General features: G+C 54.6%; 2 protein-coding genes across 3 annotated transcripts in view; both read right to left on the bottom strand.

The window, feature by feature from the left end:
• Nucleotides 1–244: 244 nt before the first annotated feature.
• On the bottom strand, nucleotides 245–4,625 carry LOC118692053 (E3 ubiquitin/ISG15 ligase TRIM25-like). 2 transcript variants are annotated; one of them, XM_036391640.2, is made up of 6 exons: nucleotides 3,937–4,625; nucleotides 3,183–3,278; nucleotides 2,573–2,806; nucleotides 2,456–2,478; nucleotides 1,916–2,091; nucleotides 245–1,323 (listed from the first exon to the last, which is right to left on the bottom strand). In XM_036391640.2, the coding sequence occupies exons 1-6, from the start codon at nucleotides 4,549–4,551 to the stop codon at nucleotides 1,247–1,249; spliced, it is 1,221 nt and encodes a 406-aa protein (XP_036247533.1). In that variant the 5' UTR covers nucleotides 4,552–4,625; the 3' UTR covers nucleotides 245–1,246. The 2 variants fall into 2 exon arrangements, with proteins under 2 accessions (XP_036247533.1, XP_036247534.1); XM_036391641.2 differs by having other exon boundaries at nucleotides 245–652; nucleotides 3,937–4,624.
• Nucleotides 4,626–7,420: 2,795 nt separating this feature from the next.
• Nucleotides 7,421–18,925, bottom strand: part of PPARGC1B (PPARG coactivator 1 beta) — a 48,804-nt gene continuing 37,299 nt past the window's right edge. The window contains exons 5-12 of the mRNA XM_036391632.2: nucleotides 17,576–18,626; nucleotides 17,035–17,071; nucleotides 16,609–16,673; nucleotides 15,461–16,208; nucleotides 14,924–14,999; nucleotides 14,085–14,206; nucleotides 13,657–13,811; nucleotides 7,421–12,110 (exon numbers count right to left, since the gene is read on the bottom strand). Coding sequence (XP_036247525.1) covers nucleotides 12,007–12,110; nucleotides 13,657–13,811; nucleotides 14,085–14,206; nucleotides 14,924–14,999; nucleotides 15,461–16,208; nucleotides 16,609–16,673; nucleotides 17,035–17,071; nucleotides 17,576–18,626 — 2,358 coding nt within the window. The 3' untranslated portion in view covers nucleotides 7,421–12,006. The remainder of the gene's footprint in view (nucleotides 12,111–13,656; nucleotides 13,812–14,084; nucleotides 14,207–14,923; nucleotides 15,000–15,460; nucleotides 16,209–16,608; nucleotides 16,674–17,034; nucleotides 17,072–17,575; nucleotides 18,627–18,925) is intronic.

Raw genomic sequence — 18,925 nt, 5'->3', positions numbered from 1 at the left:
CCGCCTTTCCCTACGCTGTGGCAGCCGCTCCGGGAAGTTTTCCCTCAGTCTCCAGCAGGGAACGCTGCCCCGTCTCTCCTCGCCTCCCAGGGCAGCTTTGCTTCTGCACTGGCTGTGCAGGATGGAAAGAGGCGGCAGAGGCAAAAGCTGCCGCCTTAGATCAAAGATCAGCATCGCTGCTGCCCAGTGGTGTAGCAGTTAATGCTGTGCTGTCAACTTTTAGATAAAATAAATTGCCATCGCGTTTAACAAACTAATAACATGACTTTATTAACATGAACCTAACACGGTATTTAAAACAGCTGAGCAAAAATGCCCAACTTAATGGTATTTCCATTATGATTAACAGAACAATAAGACAGGAGCTCTTGCAGGAAGAGGCGGGGTGCTGTGATACACTCACATCAGTTTCGGATGTGCCAGCTTGGCATAGCCTACATGCAAGGCTCACAATTTCTAAGCCTGAAAAAACAAAACAACACCTTGTAACCACATTACTAACAGGAGCTTCATCACACTGATGGCAGCATGGATGGGATACTTGAAAGGGATGGTTCCAGTCTCTCTAAGCCTGAAGTTCTTAGCAGGATGTCCAGCCTTGACAGACACATCATGAAAAGACATAGTTTCTTCTACCATGGATGTCTTCGACCTAAGGAACACACAGAGGCAGCATTCAAACCAGGCACAAACAATTCCAAGCTTCCAGCAGCTCTCATTGCTGGTATCCTCCTCCCAGCAGCTCTGGGATGGCACTGTGTGTATTGGAGTCCTGTCCTGGTTTGGGCTGGGATTCATTCTAATCATGAGAACTCCATTCCAGAGAATTCATTCTCTTCTCAGCAGCTGGTACAGTTTTGGGCTCAGTAGGGAATAATGTTGGTAACAGAAAGATGGTTTGGCTGTGGCTGAGCAGTTAGACCTGAGCCGAGGAGCTTTCGGTGAATCATGCTCTGCCAGCGAGGAGGTGCACAAAAAGCTGGGAAGGAGCATAGCTGGGGCTGGTGACCCAAACTGGCCAAAGGCATATTCCACAGCACAGAACACCATGCCCAGTGTATGAACTGGGGGCAGATGTCCACAAGGAGCCAATTGCTGCTCGGGAACAGTGGCTGGACATCAGGGAGCAGGTGATGGGGGAGCAATCGTGCTGTGCACTAATAGTTTTGGTTGGGTTTTCTCTCTCTCTTCCTCCTTTCTATGATTGTTATCATTATGATTGCCACTGAATTTGTGTTTCGTTAGGCTAGTTGTAAGGAAAATGAGAGGTAGATCCATAAATGGATCCATAGTATGTTGTACCACCACTAAATGACAAGGGACCTAAAGAGAAAAAATGCATTGATTACCAGATGATTGTGGACATTTGGAGTCTGCCTCTGTCCTGACCCGAGGCCCGCTGCCACCAAGAGCTGAAGCAACATCCAGAGAACAGTACCTAGGGAACCCTAACTTCACCAATTCAGTCAGACAGGTGTCCCCTGTGCACAGCTCTGGGACTGTGGGCTAAGCTTGCAAAGCATTGCAAAGGAGTGGAAATATTTACACAGGAAGACGAGGTTATTTATGTCTGACACTGCTGCTGCTGCTGGGATGAGTTCTCAAAATCCCATTGAATCAGAGAGATGCCAAAGAGGTATTGCTATTATCTTCTCTTAATCCTACAAAACTCCTGGGACTTCCCAACCTCTTCATCCATAGCCTGGTTTAGCAAGGTGCATTCAAGGCATGCCTCAAAGCCCTGAATGCCAGGACCAACTCCCTTTGCTGCACACACATGTGCAAATAAGCACACGTGTAAGGAATTAGCACTTCTAGAGGTACACAGTGTACTTGGTGCCTCATTATAGTCCTTTCTTAAAGATGTTTTATTGACTTCCCCATTTGCTTTTGACATGGTGAAATGAGCACTTACCAGTAGATGTTGTTGCAAATCCCCAAGATGATACGGGGATAGGTTGCTGCTTAAAGGAGAGCTCCATGTTTGAGATGAATTGCTGGAAAAGACTCAGAATCTCATCTTTTGTTGATTTATCCAAAATAATGGGTGGCTTTAGCACAGCTTCCCTTTGAGGAAGTGGCTGGCATTTCCTAAAACACACAGAAGGAACCACAGAATCACAGAGGTGGGAAAAGACCTCCAAGGCCATTGAGTCCCAGCTGTGCCCCATCCCCACCTTGTCCCCAGCCCAGAGCCCTGAGTGCCACCTCCAGCCCTTCCTTGGACACTCCAGGGACGAGGATCCAACCCTCCCTGGGCAGTTCCAGTGCCTGAGCGCCCTTTCCATGGGGAAATTCCTGCTGTGCCCACCCTGAGCCTGCCCGGCCCAGCCTGAGGCCGTTCCCTCTGCTCCTGTCCCTGTTCCCTGGAGCACAGCCCGGCCCCCCTGGCTGTCCCCTCCTGTCATCGAGAGCTCCATCGGCAGCAAAGACATTAAACCTCAGAAGAGCTTACCTGCCTCTGATCGCTGAAAAACCCTGTAAAGACATTTTGAAAGCAGAATCAGCACAGTGCAGGCACAGGCCAGCCCTGGAGCTGTGTGTCTCTGGGAAGGGGGATGCTGATCGGTACCTTGGTGAAAAGAAGCATGTCCTTCTGATTCCTCAGAGCCTCCAGCTCCTGAACATCCTGGCTGGCCAAATCCTTAATCCTCTTGTGATTATCCACCTCTGTCTGAATCTTAGAAAGTTCTTCCTCCTCATAATCATTGAGAACTTTCAGGACCTCCCCTTTTTTCTTCCCTAGCTCCTTATACATCTCCTTGAACAGGCCCTCCAGCCGTTCCCTTCGCTGGCTCTCATCAATCTATTAAGAAAAGAATTTCAAATTTGTAAGGGACATTTTCTACATTAGCTCTTACTCAGAAAAAAAAAAATCTGTCTTTTTTCTGGGATTAAAAAAAGTAACTTAACGTTGAAGGTTGGAAAAATAAAAAAGCCACACACCAGCCACTCATTAGGAGGCACAGACTTTCAAGTTTAACTAAGAATGGATCTCCCAGACTGATAAGAAAGTTCTGCATCGTCCTTTCTCAAAGAAGAAATCTCAAAAATACATGAGAAACCACCCAGGAACTAAAAAAGCTTCAGAATCCATGATCTGGGGAAGGGCAAAAGAAAACTTTATCTCATTATTTACCAGCAAGCAACCACCCAAGGTGATATGGGACCTTGAAACAAACCTTTAGTTTGTCCATTTGTTTCAGCAGTTTTGTTATGGCTTTATCCACGGCAGCTTCATGGTTTTTCAATGTTTTCAGAATTCCAGTTAAAGATACCTACAAATATCACGGGAAGGAGATATCAGGAGAGGACTGGCATAATGCACAAGATCAGCAGTTTTATCGACAGGGGTTAAGCTGGACTTGCAAAAGGTCTGCTCACTGCATGCTCTCAGGACAAATCAATAGATAAAGGTTCACTGGAAGGTTTTATCCCTGAACAAATGCCACAATTACAAGCACAAAAAGGACATTTTGAAGCTGAAAACTGTTCATGTGCACTAGTCACATACAAAGCTATTTCCCCTGTTGGCACCTTTCTTTCTGTTACTCTGTCATTAATTATCTTTGCGTAAGTGCAGCTCAGGCTCATCTTTGCCTTGGAGGTGCACCAAGGACTAAAACCTTGCAGGAGCACTCAGTCCCACCAGTCTGGCCAAACTCTTCCCTCAGGAGGGGGAAAAAAAGCACTTATAATATCTTGTTTTATATCTCAAGGGCCAAAGCCAGAGAGAATCTGGGACAAAACTCAGAATAAAAGCCCAGGATTGCAATTTAGCCCCGTGCTGGGTCTGCAGTTCTCAAAGTCAGGAGCTGCCCCTGTGCCATGGGAGCTCTCTGGGGTTTTCCTGGTGCAGGGGCAGCTCCTGAGTTTGAGAACTGCAGACCCAGCAGTTGGGTCAGGGCCAGGGCCACCGCGCCAGCAGCCTCTTACCTGGGCTTCGCTGAAAGCCTCCTCCAAGCTGATGATCTTGTGGTTCTTGTGGGAGATGACGGAGCACAGGACGCAGATGCACTCCGAGTCACTCTCACAGAAGCACTCCAGCAGTTTGCCGTGCTGGGGGCATCTCCTCTCGGCCAAAAGCTGCCCGTCGCAGGGCTCCACCAGCACGTGGCTGTTCTGCCCGTTCCGGCTGTTGTGCCTGCTCAGGTGCGCCTGGCACAGCGAGGCCTCGCAGCTCAGGCACGTCTTCACTGCGGGCTGCGGCTCCTGGAGGCAGGAATCGCACAGCACCACCTCCCCTGCCTGGCCCGAGCTTTCCCCCTTCTCCGTGCCTTGCCCTTCCTGCTTTTCCTCCTCTTGGTGCGCGGGAGCGTCCACGAACTTCTGCACGATGTTGCGGAGGTGGAAGTTGGCCCGCAGCTCCCCGACGGGCGAGTGGCAGAGCGGGCACCGGGCAGGGCTCTGCTGGCCCCGGAGCGCCTGCTTGATGCAGTCCTTGCAGAAGCTGTGGTTGCAGCCCACGCTCATGGGCTCCTTGTAGATGTCCAGGCAGATGGGACAGGTCAGCTCTTCCTTCAGCCCGGCCATGGCCTTTGCCTGGGCCATGGCGCCAGCTCCGGGCAGGGCGGACAGGGAGGGCTCAGCTGGGAAACGAAACTTAACCCGGGCAGTGAGGAGGAGCGAACTTCACCCCGCGGGCTGAAGGCTGCTGCCTCCTCCCCTTCGCAAGGGAGCGCCGTCCCTGCCCTCTCTGCAGCTTCCTGCCTCTGGGGACACGTGGGCAGGGGCTGAGGCTGTCCCGGTGTTGACAAAAAAAAAAAAAAAGCAACAAGTCGTGTTTAATTAACTCTTGGAAATTCCTTTCGGTTTACCGGACAGGGCTTTGTGCTGTGTGCAAGCGGTTATCTCAGCCGTAAAGACTGTGAGCCTGAGATATGCTGGTAGGAACTAATAACCTGGTCTGACCACAGCAATGGGATGCATTCAAAGAGAAGAAACATTTTTGGAGGTCTGTGAACAAAAAAGAATAGTTGGAGAAATGGGATGTTCCCCAAACGACTAGCCAAGAACCTCAAAAGAACCCTACTCCAATGAAAATAAACTCTGAGAAGTGATTTAAACATGCAGAAAATACAAGGGAGTGTTTAGCATATAGGTATGAGTTTGGGGAAATGTATTAGATATGTAAAAGCTCCATAGATTAAAGCTGGTCAGCAAGGTGTGCTGTGTGTAATAGGGAGTTATGCCTCGCATGCCTGGGGCTGAAATAAAGAAATGCCACTTTCTAATACTGAAATTAGTGTTAGAGAGTTTAATTCCCCAGTGACAGCAAGTCAAGCTCCTCACAGCAGCTCGAGGCTGAGAGCTTGGACACCTCAAGGGCAGCATGGCAGAAGGTCCAGCCCTGCTGTGATGGGTCAGGAAATGAGGCAGGAAGGAAAGCTGGGAAGAATCCTTGTGGGCAGGGAGGCTGGGACAGCTGGACCAGCAGCCAGAGAGCAAAGGAACCAGAGCTGTTCCCTTCTGCAAAGACTCCTGGATGGAGCTGGACAAGAGGCTGGGACTGATAAACACTGAGTGAGCAATTGTGTGGCTTACCTGAAGTGGAGCCTGCAGAGCCCCAGGGCAGAGCTTGTGTGGCCCAAAGCTGAGGTCCCTGTCAGGCAGCTCCTGTGCCAGCAGAGCCCAGGGCAGGATTTGGTGTCAGGTGCCACTGCTGAGGGCACAGGTGGGAGCTGGGACTCCAGAAAACAGCCCAGGACAGCTCAGCAGGCAGTGAAATGGAGTCCACACAGTGGGCACTGCACACTGGTCAGGAGCAGCAGCCTGGGGTGGGCTGCCCCCACTGCCAGGTGCCAGCCAGCCCAGGGCACCAGCAAAGCTGTCCCTGTTCACAAAAGCTCCTGAGTGACTGATTTTCCCCTCCCACAAGGCACACTGTGCAGGGAGATAAATAACACTGCCCCCCTCCACTCCAGCAGCCTCTGAGCCACTCCAAAACAGCTCCAGTGTGTGTGAAAAAGAGTTGTTTTATCACAAAGTTCTGCCAAAATAAAAACAGGCCAGCTGGGATTTATCCCAAGTGGTTGGAAGTACTTGCTGGGACCAAGGGAACTGATGAACTGGTGTCAACATTTACCATCCCTTCATGCAGATTCTAGGTCTGCTTGCAGGAATTATCCTCAAGAAACAATTGTATTCAATAAACAGATCAGTGCTTTGTTTTCCAGGAGGCTGTCTGGGAATGCAGTGTTGGAGGCACAGGTCAGGGTGTGAGGACAAACATCAGCTGTGGGTCTGTCCCTTCCTGCAGGCCCTTCCCTTTTGTGTGCCCCTGTCCCTCCTGGGAACTCACTCCTGTGTCTCTGCTCCACATGTGCCTACCCTGGGCACCCCATCACTGGCTGTCCCTGCTGCATTCCCACATTTCCCCCCTCCAAATTCATATTTTCATCTGTCTGGGCACTCTTGGCATCACAGTGCCTGATGTAGCTCGGAAAAACATTCCTCTCTGGTGGCCTTGAAGGCTGCTGGTTGTGGAAAGCAGCCGGGAATGGGCTTCCCGTGGATCTGCAGCAGTGGCAGGGATGAGGGGCTGGCTTTGGGGTGGGAGGCAGGTTCCAGCTCTGTGCCCAGCCTGGGGGACCCACGCTGGGCTCCCACAGATGTGCTGGAGACAGGCAGGTGCCGAGCTGCTGCCTGCATCGGTGCCAGTCAGCAAAACCCAGCAGCTGGCACAGCTCACCACCTCACAGAGCTGCTCCTTTCGGGCTGCTGGGATCCCCCAGCCCGGCAGCTTCACTGACCCCTGGTCTGGATAAAACCAGTGCCACCCTGCAGCCTGGTGAGGCCTCACAGGGCATGGCTGGCACGGGGCTCCCGTGTGCCCGGGGGAGCTGTGCCTGTGCTGGGCCTGCCCCTGCCTTCCAAACATCCCTCCCACAGCCTGGACTGCCCCAAGGACCAGGACACCACCAGGACACCAGGACACCAGGACACCCGGACACGGCCCTGCCTCCGGGAGAGCACTTTGGCTCCCAGGGCCTGCTCCCCTGGCTCCAGGGGCTCTCCAGCTGCCAGCCTCAGCTGCACGGCTGCTGCATCACCACCTGCAGTCTTTTCCACATTTTTTCCTGCTCTCTTACTCCACTCCAGAATTTTTGAGGAGCACGCCCAGCTGCATTTTTCACCCACTCCATCTGAGGAGTTTCTTCAGGAAGGGTCCTGTGGCAATGGCACCATCCAAGTGCAGAGTGCAGAGCCCAGGTTTTTCCTGCATGACTTAAACTGGGAGAAGGCACACCTAAAATAGCATCAGACAGCAATATTCCCAGGCAGGAGCTGCATCCCTGGCAGCTGGCAGGCTCTGCCACCCCCTTGGCCCTGGCACAGCCTCACTGCCAGCCAGGCAGAGCAAACCACCTCACCCCGAGCAGATTTGCATTAAAAACTAAAGTATAGCAGCACAAGCTGGTTCCTTTTTTTGTTCTTTCCACTTTATAGTATATATGTTATCGTTTATTTATAGGCAGATCACTTCACTATTTACAGTACATGAGCGTAGAGATTCTACAGTCTTTTTGATGTAAACAAGAAACTCCACGGCAGGGGAGTCTGGAAAAAGAAGCCAGTTCTGAAGTATTTACACAATTTAAAATAGAACTTTTATACCCACTGGATAGATATAGAGAATACATTGAGCGATTTGGTTAAATTATCTATGAAACTATAGAATCTGACAATGTAAAAATACAAGAAAACGTTCTCTCATTTTAGAAGGTAGACAGTTAAATCACACTAGAAATAAATCTCTTTTCTTTTTTAAAAATAATAACAATAATAATAAAGGAAAGGCATAAGAATCCATGCCATCTCTTAAGGTTAAAGTATATTACATAAATAAGGACACAACAGAACGGAACTGGGGGGAAAATTAAGTGAAATATAAAAAAACCACTACCAATTAAAAAAAAATACTAAAAACTTGATTCTTAATCATAGAGGGATCAATTCTGCTTTTACTTACTCTGCAAGTAGAAAATTGCAGAGTTAAGTAATACTTAGCATGAGCAACAGAGGCAGAATTGGCCCCTAATAATTATGAGCAGTGTCCTTTTACATTAAAATTAAAAAAAAAAAAGAAGAAAAACACAGAATTTAGCTTTTTAATATAAATAACAAAGCAGATGTGCCCCTTTTTAGGTGAAATTCTTACACCTTTCTGAAGAAATGCATCAATTGAACCGGTCTCTCTTTCTCACATGCACTCACACACTCCCTCCCCAGCTCCTGCTGCTGCCCCTGGCCCCGGGGAGGGCGAGGGAAGAGGAATGAAACCCCAAAATGAAACCCCAAGGCTGCATTTGGCTCTGTATTGCTTGAGATTGTCAGGGATGGACTAAGAACAGAACGGGTGTCGGGTTCAGCTCCAACACCGGTACCTCAGGACCCAGCAGACCTCCAGAAAGAAAAAAAAAAAAATCCCCCAAAAAAGGAGAAAACCGTGTTGATCTGCAATTGCAAAACCCATTTGCATGGTGCAGAGCTGAGATCAGACCCAGGACTGCAACAAGGTGACTGAGCTGCTGCTTCCTGAAAGATGTGCAGCCCTCAGCTGTGCTGAAGAAATGAGAGAAACCTTTGTCTTTGGGGCAGCACCCGACCTAAAACCTGGGATTGTCCTCTGCATTCAGCCCACACACTCAGAAACGTTTGCTCCTCCCTGCGGAGCCTCAGGGACACGCTGGATTCCAGCCAGAAACCTGCTGCCCCCAAGAACAACGAGTTTTTCTGGGATAAACCTGTGCAAAACAAGCAAAGGGGCATTTTATCAGAAACTCTTCACACATTCAGCATTTGCCCACAGCACCTGCAGGAAACAGCTGGGGGACGTTCTATACTTACACAGTTTTAAAAAAATAAATCTCCTCCTGACTTATTGCCTACCAGAATAAACCCTTTTGCTCCCAGTTTCTCCTGCCCATGCCCAGCCCCAGCCCTTGCAGGGGGCTGGGGTGTGAGGGGTCCCACAGGCTGGGTGGGATGGAAAGGCAATCCTTGGGAAAGGGGGGATCCCCAGTCCCTGGCAGCTCCTGCAAAGCTCTGGGCACCTCTGGCTTCCCTGGCAGCAGTGCCTGGGCATTGCTTTGCTCCTGCCTCATTTCCCTGTCAGAATCCAAACCTTAGGCAGCTCAGGAGGGAGCTCTCACCTGCTCCTGTGCCCGACCCACCTTCCTGCAGACTCGAGCACTGTGAGCTAAAGACACCTTTAGAGTTAAAAAAAAAAAAAACACCAAAAAAACCACAAAATTAAAGAAAAAAAATCAAGTGGAAATTTATATTTCACCCAGTCCTAAGAGGTGGGGGAAGCCCCAGGGCAGGCAGCGCACAGCCCAAGGGGCTCTAAGCATAGTGCATAAGTCTGGAAAGGAAAGATTTTTTTGGGGAGGAGGGAAAACAAACCATCCCAAGTGAATGGAAAAAAAAGTAAAAAGAAAAAAAAAAAAAAAAAAAAAAAGAAAACCCAACCCCACTTATAGGCTTCAGGCACCACAAAGACCACTTATTGCATCTCTTCCTACCCTAGGGCTGCAGTACTGATGAGCTCTGTGCAGGACCAGCCCTCCCCTTCCCCAGCACCAGCCTTGGGACCCAGCAGCTGGGCTGGGGCCGACCCAGGGCACCCGGCCACGGGAAAACACTGGGAAATTCTGGGTCTGGGTCCACCAAAACCAGTGCTTGGGAAGTGACTGAGTGATCCCCTGGTGTGGGCTGGAGCCCCCCAGCTCTGCACTAACCCTTCCCCTCCACCACCCTTGATGCATCCCCAGCGGGGCCCAGCCACGGGTGCCCCCAGCTGAGTGGGAGATGGAAGAATTCCACTTATTTGCTTTTCTTTTTTTTTTTTCTTTCTTTTTTTCTTTTTTTTTTGTTGTTTTTTTTCTTTTGGATTGATCGTTTTCTGAAAAACATCAGCACAGCACAGGACAGTACTACCCACCCTAAATGTGTCGCTATATACATTCTACATAAGCTCTATAGCAATCACATGTAAACATCATCATCGTGAGGAAATACTAGGACAGAAAAAGGCAAAGCTACAATGAGGCAATTGCCAATAGCAGATGCTCAGTCTCGGCCAGAGCTGCTCGTGGTCGCTAAGGTGGGATGAGAACCGGGGCATTTTGGGGTGGGAGAGACGCCAGATTTCACTGCTGAGGCTGGAAGGGCACAAGGACTGTTCCCTGGCAGCGATGGTCACCGGCGGCGGGGCGGGGACCCCGCGGTGGCCTCTGGGCCCCGGCGCTGCCGGGCTGGTGTTGTCAGAACCACGGCTCTCCCGAGGGAGCAGCCAGGGAACTGTGCTGGTGTCGGCGCTGCCGGCATTCCTGCTCCTGCCAGAGCCCAGCTGCGCTCCAGGGCCCACCCTGGCAGGGCTCCGGCTCCTGGCCTCGCACCTTGTGCCATTTCCCAGGCTTTGGTCGCTCTCCCTGCAGGACGGAACATACCCAGGGAAGCAGGGATAAAACCCCCAGGTCACGGGGAGGGGAGACCCCAGGAGACTCTAATCTATCTATTGGCAGAGTTAAGGCTATAATATTCTATCTACAGAGGATGGCTGAATCCCTAGTGGTCTCTGGGGCTCAGAAATAAAAGGAGAAGGTGGTGATGGCTTGAGGAGCAGCAAGGTTCCCGCTCCCTTGGGAAAACGGTGCCTCTGGCCGGCTGGTGGTGGGCTTTGCTCCGGCTGGTGGGGGGCTGTGTCCCCTTCCCACCACACCCACACAAGTCCACAAGTTCATTTTACACTTCAATCCAGCGCCGAGGGCCCTTGGCCAAAGGCAGAGCTGTGCCCCGGGGCGCTGGATGGATCCGGGGTCCGGGTGGGTGCTGGGACGTGTATGGCTTATCAGCTACGGGGCAGGGTGCTGGGTGGGTGCTCAGTGTGGCTGCTGTGCCTGCCCCGCCTCTCTGGACTTGGGGCTGGACTTACTTTGGGCTGGGCTTACTTTGGGCTGGGCTTTGGGGCTGGCTGCCCAGTGGGAAGCACAGACAGGTCTTCTCACCCCGCTTGCTTTGCAGGGTGTGGAAGTGAGTGTGGATCAAGCCACAGGGCCTGGCCAGTCTCCCAGCCATCCAAGGAGCTGGAGAGGAGCCAGCTCCTCCACATGGACCGGAGACATCCAGCCCCCAGGCTGTGCCAGCAGGACCCATGTGCCCAGCTGGCTGCAGCCCCCCAGCCCCTCTCTCCTGGCTCCAAAGGCAGCGGAGGCTGGAGCAGCACTGGCTGCATCCCTCTCCCAGCCTCTGCAGCCTGCAAAGCTGCATCCACCACCCACCAGCACCCAGCTCAGCATGGGGGTGATGCTGGGGGCTTGGGCCACGCCAGCACGAAGAATGGCTTTGACAGCAAAGTGGGTGACCCCGGGGCAAGCACCGAGCACCCCGGTTTGCCAGCAGGGGAGGCAGGGGAATGTCAGCTCTGTGACTGCTCTGACCCCCCATTTGCTGAGTGGCAAGTGCCTCATTACAGTGCATAGTTAAAAATCAAGGAAGCGGTACAATAAATCTGAATTACAGTACATCTGAGCCATAAATACATTTTTTTTAAGTATATACTTTTTTTTTTCTTCTCTTCTTCTATTAAAAATTAGTTTATAATCCTGATTCTATTCACAATGAACAATTTCATCATCACACACTACGGACAAAAAAATGTTATGGTGAACACAGCTGCAACTCCACGGCGGGAGCATGGGCAGGGCTGGGAGGGGGAAGAGGGGCCGGGGGGCTCCTAGGCTCACCCTAAAACAACCAGTCAGAAGCAGAGGGGGGACTAACGTGTGGCAGTGAGACATCAACACCATGGGGACTCACAGACAGAAGCAGCTTTGTTCAATGTAAACATCGATCAGGGGACAGCAGTCTCTCTCTCGCGGGCGTGCTCTCGCTCTCTCTCGCTCTCTCGCTTGCCATAGACTGAATAATTTCTTTGAAAACGTAAACATATTGGAAGTGCCTTGACTGAGGTATTGAGGTATTCCTCCAAGGTTAAGGCTGTTACCGATGCAGGCTGAGCTGGGCCTCCTGCAGCAAGCTGTCGAAATCCATGGTCTCGTACTTGCTTTTCACCGGAGCTGGGGAGGACTCGTCCGTGCCGCAATCTGGGGATGGCAGGGACAGAAGGCAGCCGGGTCAGGGATGGGGATCAGCGTCCTGTCTGCCTCATGGGGAGGGAAACTGAGGCACAGCTCACTGCCCTGCTACTGCACAGCCAGGCTGGACACAGCGGTGATGGTGGCACTGAAAAGAGCTGGGGCAGAGGGGCTGCAGCCAGGCCCAGCTGGGCAGGGCACACACCACTGGCATTCACTGCCAGGGATGGAAAAACCTCCTGGGTGCAGCTGAATTTGGAGGGGCTGACACAGGGCCATCCCATGGGAGCTGTGCTGGTGGCAGAGCCAGCCTGCTCCACTGCCAGCCCTGTGCCAGGAGCTGAACACAGAGTGTCCCTGGAAAAGCCAGGGAATTCAGCACACAGCAGAACTAAGACTGCCTAATTTCACAGCAGCGTAACATTTTGGGTGTATATGTTTGATTGGTGTGGTTGCATTTCACCTCTGCCTTGGGGCTTCCCTTCTCATCCTGTACCAGGATGAGCAGGATTTCAGGAATGAGCTGGGCTGTGCAGGAAGGGGGTGACTGGTGGCTCTGCAGAAATCAGGTGAGGAGCACTCAGGGGGCTTCTCTTAGGCACAGGGGACAGCTCTGGCCCCCCTCCCCACAGCACTGCATAATCACCATCTTCCTCACGGGGTGCTATCTGGTTCCTAATTGCTCTGTGCCCAAAATGGGAGGCTCTGGGATTTATTTAGATGAACAATGGACATTTGTGCCCACAATCAAAGTCGAGGGATGGCTGCTCTAAGCAGAGCAGATACTGCAAAGTGATAAAAAAATCAGGGAGTACTTGAATCAGATGGGGCATCTGGAGGTAAGTCAAGACTTGGGGCTTTATTTTCTGGACCTCAATCAAGTAATATCCAGAACCCTTCAGCCTCTGCAGAGGGTACAGAAATAAACATGCAGTGTTGGTGAAACACCTGAAGCAAGGAGGGCTGGGCAAAGCCTAGGACACATTTCTCTTGCAGGACTAGCACAGGGTTTGGCTCCTGGCCCTCAGCTCAGGCTGCAGCCCTGGTGACACAGTCACTGAGACCTTGCTGAAGCACTGAAAGGATTAATGCGAGCACAGCACATTTCAGTGCTGTCACTTTGGCTCCAGAGTGCATGTGCAGCCTGGTGAATCTGTCCTGCAGAGCAGCAAACCACCCACATCACCTCCTGGGCTAATGAAATGTTGCTGACTGCCTTCTCTAATGCCTGGGCAGGGAGTTTTCTGCTGGAAAGCCTCCAGCACTGTGCAGAAACTCAGCAGACACAGGATGGGCTGTGCTCAGCTGAGACCCAGCACCCCAGGCTGTGATGCTACATTTTGCAGCCAGCAAAAACCCTGAGGCCTCACACCAGTTTCTTTCCTTCTCCACAGTTCCCCAATCCTCCTGTCCCATGAGCCATAGGAAAGGCAGTGGGCTTCTCCTGCAGGCTCTGCAGGCCTTGGGGATCCCTGTGTGACCAGGGCTCAGTGGTGCACTGTGCTCTAACAGCTCTGTGCTGATAAAAGAGACAAAGCAGCTGCTGCTTCCTCACCCAGGTCAGCGTATCTGGTCCAGAAGAAGCGCCCCAGGCCACCAGAGCTGAGCTGGAAGGAGGGCTCGTTCCTCTTCCTCAGCGAGGGGCCGTTCTTCAGCGATAAGGCGGCGTGCTCGGAGTACCGGTACGTGATGAAGCCATACTTCTCCCCCCTGAGCAACCAGAGAGAGAATTCAAGATGTGATGAGCTCCACAGCCCTTGTGATGCAGCATTACACCCCTGGCCCATCATTCTTCCACTCCTCCATCCCACAGCTGCCCTTGGAGCTCTGGACACACTGAATGTTCTTGACAAAAGCACCGAGACCGAGGGCTCGGCTGACCCAGGGGATTGATGTGGCACTGCCTGGCAGTGCTGTGGGGTTTGAGGAGAGGAGCTGCCTGTAGCTGTTGGAGCCCTGGGCCACAGCTCACTGCCCACCCACCTGTTAGTCCTGGTCAGGACCTGACACTCCACGATTTCACCAAACACCTCGAAGCGTTTCTTCAGCTCGCTGGAGCTCATGCTGCTGGAGAGGTTTCTGATGTACACCACCCGGCCTTCCCCCTGCCAAAGCAACCAAAAGCTTTCAGGCTTGGACCCTGCACCTCTGTGCTGCTGATGGAGGAGCCCCTGCAGCCAGACTGGGAAACACTGCCATGGACACAGCCTGACATCTCACAGTGTCACCCCCAGGACAGCCATAACCAGGCTGGAGCAGCCACTGCCCCCTTTTCTCCTTTAAAATTCTCCTGCATTCTTGCAGCTTCTCCTGGCAAATGTGGGATATAGTCCCAAGAATTGCCAGGGGCAAAATGCAATTGCATTGCAGGAAGAAGTGCCAAAGCAGCATGTGTGAGTGTGAATGTGTGTGAGAGTGTGTGTGCACAGCAGTAGGGAGCACCAATTTACCCTCCCACGTGCCCACTCCTCTCCCAGCTCCCACCATGTGCCCACAGGTTCTCGGTGCACGAGGATGCAGCAGGGCCATATCTGTGCCATCAGGGATTCCCCAGTTCACCCCACAAACTGCCAGTGCCAAGTGCACGGAGGCACCAGCGTAGGAGGCTCTGGGCATCCCTGTGCCAAGGACTCCATGTGTTGCCAATCGCTGGCGGCTTCTGCTGCATGTTGGGTTTTCCTCCCCCCACCACCCCCTGTCCTTGTTTAACACTGGCCTCGCACCAAGGGATGCCGAAGCCAGGGCTAATGGGCTCCACTGCTGCTTTTTGGAGCAGGAGATGAGCCGAGGGCTGTGTCCCCGTGGGGTCCCCCCTCACTTACGATGGCCTTTTCCCGTCTCTTCTTCAGCTGGCCCCGCTGCCCGCTGCTGCCCTGACACTGCTCGCTGTTCTCACACCTGCAAGGAGGGACAGGAGCTCAGCCTGGGGCTGGGGGAGCTGCTGGGAAAGCTTCAAACATCAGTGAGAAGCTGAGACACCTATAGGAGTGGGTGAGCACTTGAGGGCACTGGGAGCCAAGGAGAGACTGGGGTCTGGACTCACTGGAAAGGACACTGCAAAGTTTCTTCTCATAGATGCCAGGGTGTCCCCAGCCAGCACCTGCCCCTTCCCAGGGGTCCAGCCCATGTCCTGCCACCCATGGAACCCCCTGGCTGCTTCAGTCCTCTACTGCTTCCTCAGACCATGGCTGACACTTGCAGCAGTGGCTGATGCAGTACCAATTATTTTCACAGTTTTTCTTTCATTATTTAGCATCTTTACTTCTTGTGCCAGCAGAGCAGAGAGCACTGGGGGTGCCCTGCATCACGCTGAAAACTGAGGGGACACAACCAGTGCCAATGTCCCCGTGTCCCCGTACCTGAAGGTGCGTCTGCTGGCAGGTGACCGTGACCGGCAGCACGAGGAGCCCGAGCTGGACCTGCTCCGGGAGCAGTAATGCAAACTGCTCCTGGAAAGGGCACTTCTCCTCAGGCACAGCTTGGTGTCGCCGTGCTCCTCCTCTTCCTCCTCCTCTTCCTCCTCATCCTCCTCCACGGGGGAGCCGCTCTCACTGCAGCTGTCCTCGAAGACGGTGTCGTACTCGGGGGTCTTGCAGAAGACCATGTCCTCGTCGTCGAGGGCACTGTCCAGAAAGCCAAAGTGCTTTGTTAAGCTGGCTCTGATCTCCTGGTCTCTCAGCTGCTTGACGCCGTCCTTCCAGAGCATCTCGGTGCCCATGTCCTTGCCGAGCTCCAGCCCCTGGTAGTGGGCGGCCGGGACCCTCCTCTTGTGCTCCGTCTCCACCTGGCTCGGGGGCTCCCACGACTTGAGCACCTTCCTCTGCAGGGCAGGCTCGGGTTTCAGCACCTGGCAGTAGTCGTGGTCCCCGAAGGAGCGGGAGAAGGGCCGCTTGAGCAAGCCCTGCTGCTCGGGGAGCGGGCGCGCCCGGCTCAGGTGGGCGAACAGCTCCGTCCTCTCCGGGTGCTTCCTGGGGGCTTTCCGCGAGGCTGCCACGTCCCCGGGGCTGGGGGCCATCCCCTCCTCCTTCCCTGCCTCCTGGGGGATGTCTGGCTTGTACAGGTCCTCCTCGGCGGGTTTGTATGGCGGAGTGGTGGGCGGTGTGAGACCTGGACCCCCCAAACAAAGGGCAGGAGTCAGCTCTGCCCCCTCCGGCCTGCCCTGCCCCACCCCTGTCCTGGGCTGCCCCCACAGCCTCATCCAGTGGCACCTGGGGGAACAAGAAGGATGCCTTGATCCCAGTAGGGACCAGAGGACTCTCCCTTCCCTCCTGGCTCATGCAGAGCTCCCCTGAACATCTCCTCCCACCCCGAACACATTCCCCTGAGCTGCTCCTGGTGCTTGGATGTGGCAGTGCACAGCAGGCTCCTGTGTCTGCACTGTGAAGGGGATGAAGGTGCCCCCTTGGCTGGGCAGGCTGGAATGATGCCTCCAGGCTAAATTTAGGGTGAATGAACTCCCTCCTAGAGTACATTTTTAAAAAACTAAAGATTTCAAAGCATGTCCTACCTGCAGTCCCACACAGCTCCACGGTCAGCATTGGCTCAAAGTTTCTCTTCCCAAAGGTTGGGTCACTGGAGAAGAGCAGAAAACCAGGAAAGTGTTTAGGTGAACACAGCCCCAAAACCCAAAAGCAAGCAGAGAAAAGACTTCACACAAGCGAACCCTCCCACTTTGGCTGGTGTCTAACAGAGTAACCCCACAAGGGCAGTGGGGTGAGCAGCTCCAGGGCACACACAAAATGCCCTGCCCTGGGCATGGGACTCTCCCAGCTCCTCGCACCCTGTGGCTCCCCACAGCGCCGTGCCCAGCAGTGCAGCTCCCTGTGCTCTGCAAACACAGCTCCCTGTGCTGCCTGCAGGGGCCCTGCCCAGCCACTCAACCCCAGGCAGTTTCCAGCCCCAGAATGGTTCATCCAGCCCCACCTGCACTTACGTTTGTGCCAAGGACAGCGTGAGACACCTGGGTGTTTCTGAAAGGTAGGAGAGAAGCAGGTTACCAGTGGGGCTGTACCCCTGCAGTGCCCACTGAGGGCTCTGCCCACCCCAGAGGGACAGCTCACACTGCCAGGGCTGAGCCACTCCTGCACTTGCAACTTGCTGGGGTTTTGGGGCACCACTGCAGCTGAACCCCAGAGCAGAGACCCAGGGAGAACCCACAGGGAAAAGCCTGGAGGGATGGGGCAACCTGGTCCCTGCTGGGTTATGGCCACACCAACTCCTCCACCTCATTACAAGGATGGGCAAACTGAGGCAGAAGATGCTCATGGATTGAAAAAGCACCCCAAAAGAGAACAGACCCCCAGCTGTCCATGCATGGGACCCCACAGCCAGGCAGCACAGGAGGCTGCTCACAGCTCTCCTGCCAGCTGAGTGCCCAGCACCCGGGCAGCATCACTTGCCCACGGCAGGGATGGCACGGGCAGCACGGGCACGCAGGGGACAGCGAGCACGGTGACAGTGCCCAGGCCCCTCACCTGTTTGCTCCAGGAGGGCACAGCGCCGGCTCTCAGGGCCCACCTCTCCATCCCCCAGGGAGCCCAGGCAGAGGGGCTGGGGCTCTGCCGACGGGGCCGTGCCCCCCACCTCCACTTCGGCCGCCGGCTCCTCGGCAGAGAAGCCCTCCAGCAGCGGGCAGGGCACGGCCTCCCTGCAGCCCAGGGGCACGGAGGGCTCGGCGTGGGGCTCCTCAAGGAAGGAGAGCCAGTGCCCGAGCTCGGGGTTGAGTCTCTTGGAGCGGCGCACGGTGTAAACAGCGCTGTCCTGCTTGAGGGGCGCCTTCCCCTCCTGCCTCCCGGCATCGTCCTCAAGGGCCCCCGGCTCCCGCGGCGCCTCCGCCTCGGGGCCCTGCCGGGGCTCGCCCCTCTCTGCTCTGGCTCTGGACGTGCAAGTCCCGCTGGCATCCTCCCCGTCGGGCGGCACGGGGGAGCAGGAGCCGGGCGGCCGTGCCAGGGCAGCGTACACGGGCTTGCCCAGGCGGTATGGCTTGCTCACATCGCACAGCAGGTCCCGCGCCAGCAGCTCCTTCAGGATGGAGAAGGACGCTCCGGGTTTCTTGCAGCTGCCAGCTGCCTGCCAGGCGCAGCCCGGCCGGCTCTGCCCGGGGGCACAGTCCGGTTTGGCTCTCTTGTAGGGGCTATTGCAGGGCTGGGGCCGGCCCTCGGCGGGGTCGCGGGCGGGCAGCTTGCGAGGGGGCAGGCAGTAGGTGTGCATGTAGCGGATCAGCTCCAGCACCGAGTGCAGCTCCCCCTCGCAGGAGAACTGGCTGCCCGGGCCGTCCTCCGCCGAGGACAGCGCGGCCGCCGAGTCGCCGGAGCTCAGCGAGTCCTCGCTGGAGTCGCTGTCGTCCTCGTGGTGGGCGCAGTCACCTGGGGACGGGTGGTGGCCGCTGCCGGGGCACTCCTCAGGTGCCTGGGGGGCTTTGGTCTGGGAGCAGGAGGTGCTGGAGGTGAGGTGCCGGTGCAGCTCCGTGCAGCTGCGGCTCTGAGCCTGCGGGACGCTCGCCCTCCTGTCCCGGGGACCCTCCACCTTCCGAGAGGAGAGAGGAGAGTCAGCTCTGAGCCCCCCAGCCACGACCCTGGGGGGAGGCTGACAGAGCCCCCCCACACCCTCACACCCCCCAGCTGTGTCTCACCAGCACCCCGACCTCCCTGGGGTCAGCCCCGTGCCCCGAGTGCTGCCCCTCCTGCAGGCAGGGATGCTCCTTCTCCCCAGGAGGGATCTGCTGCTCTTCCCACACAATCTAATTGGCCAGGCCTAATGCACTGCACAATTACCATTAGCAAAGCAGGAAAATCTCTGGTGGCACCTTCTGCCGGGTTTCAGAT

The sequence above is a fragment of the Molothrus ater genome, chromosome 15 (genome assembly GCF_012460135.2).
Source record: "Molothrus ater isolate BHLD 08-10-18 breed brown headed cowbird chromosome 15, BPBGC_Mater_1.1, whole genome shotgun sequence".
NCBI classification, from domain to species: domain Eukaryota; kingdom Metazoa; phylum Chordata; class Aves; order Passeriformes; family Icteridae; genus Molothrus; species Molothrus ater.
Note: the sequence above shows the minus strand (reverse complement) of the source record. Positions and strands in the feature narration are given on the sequence as shown.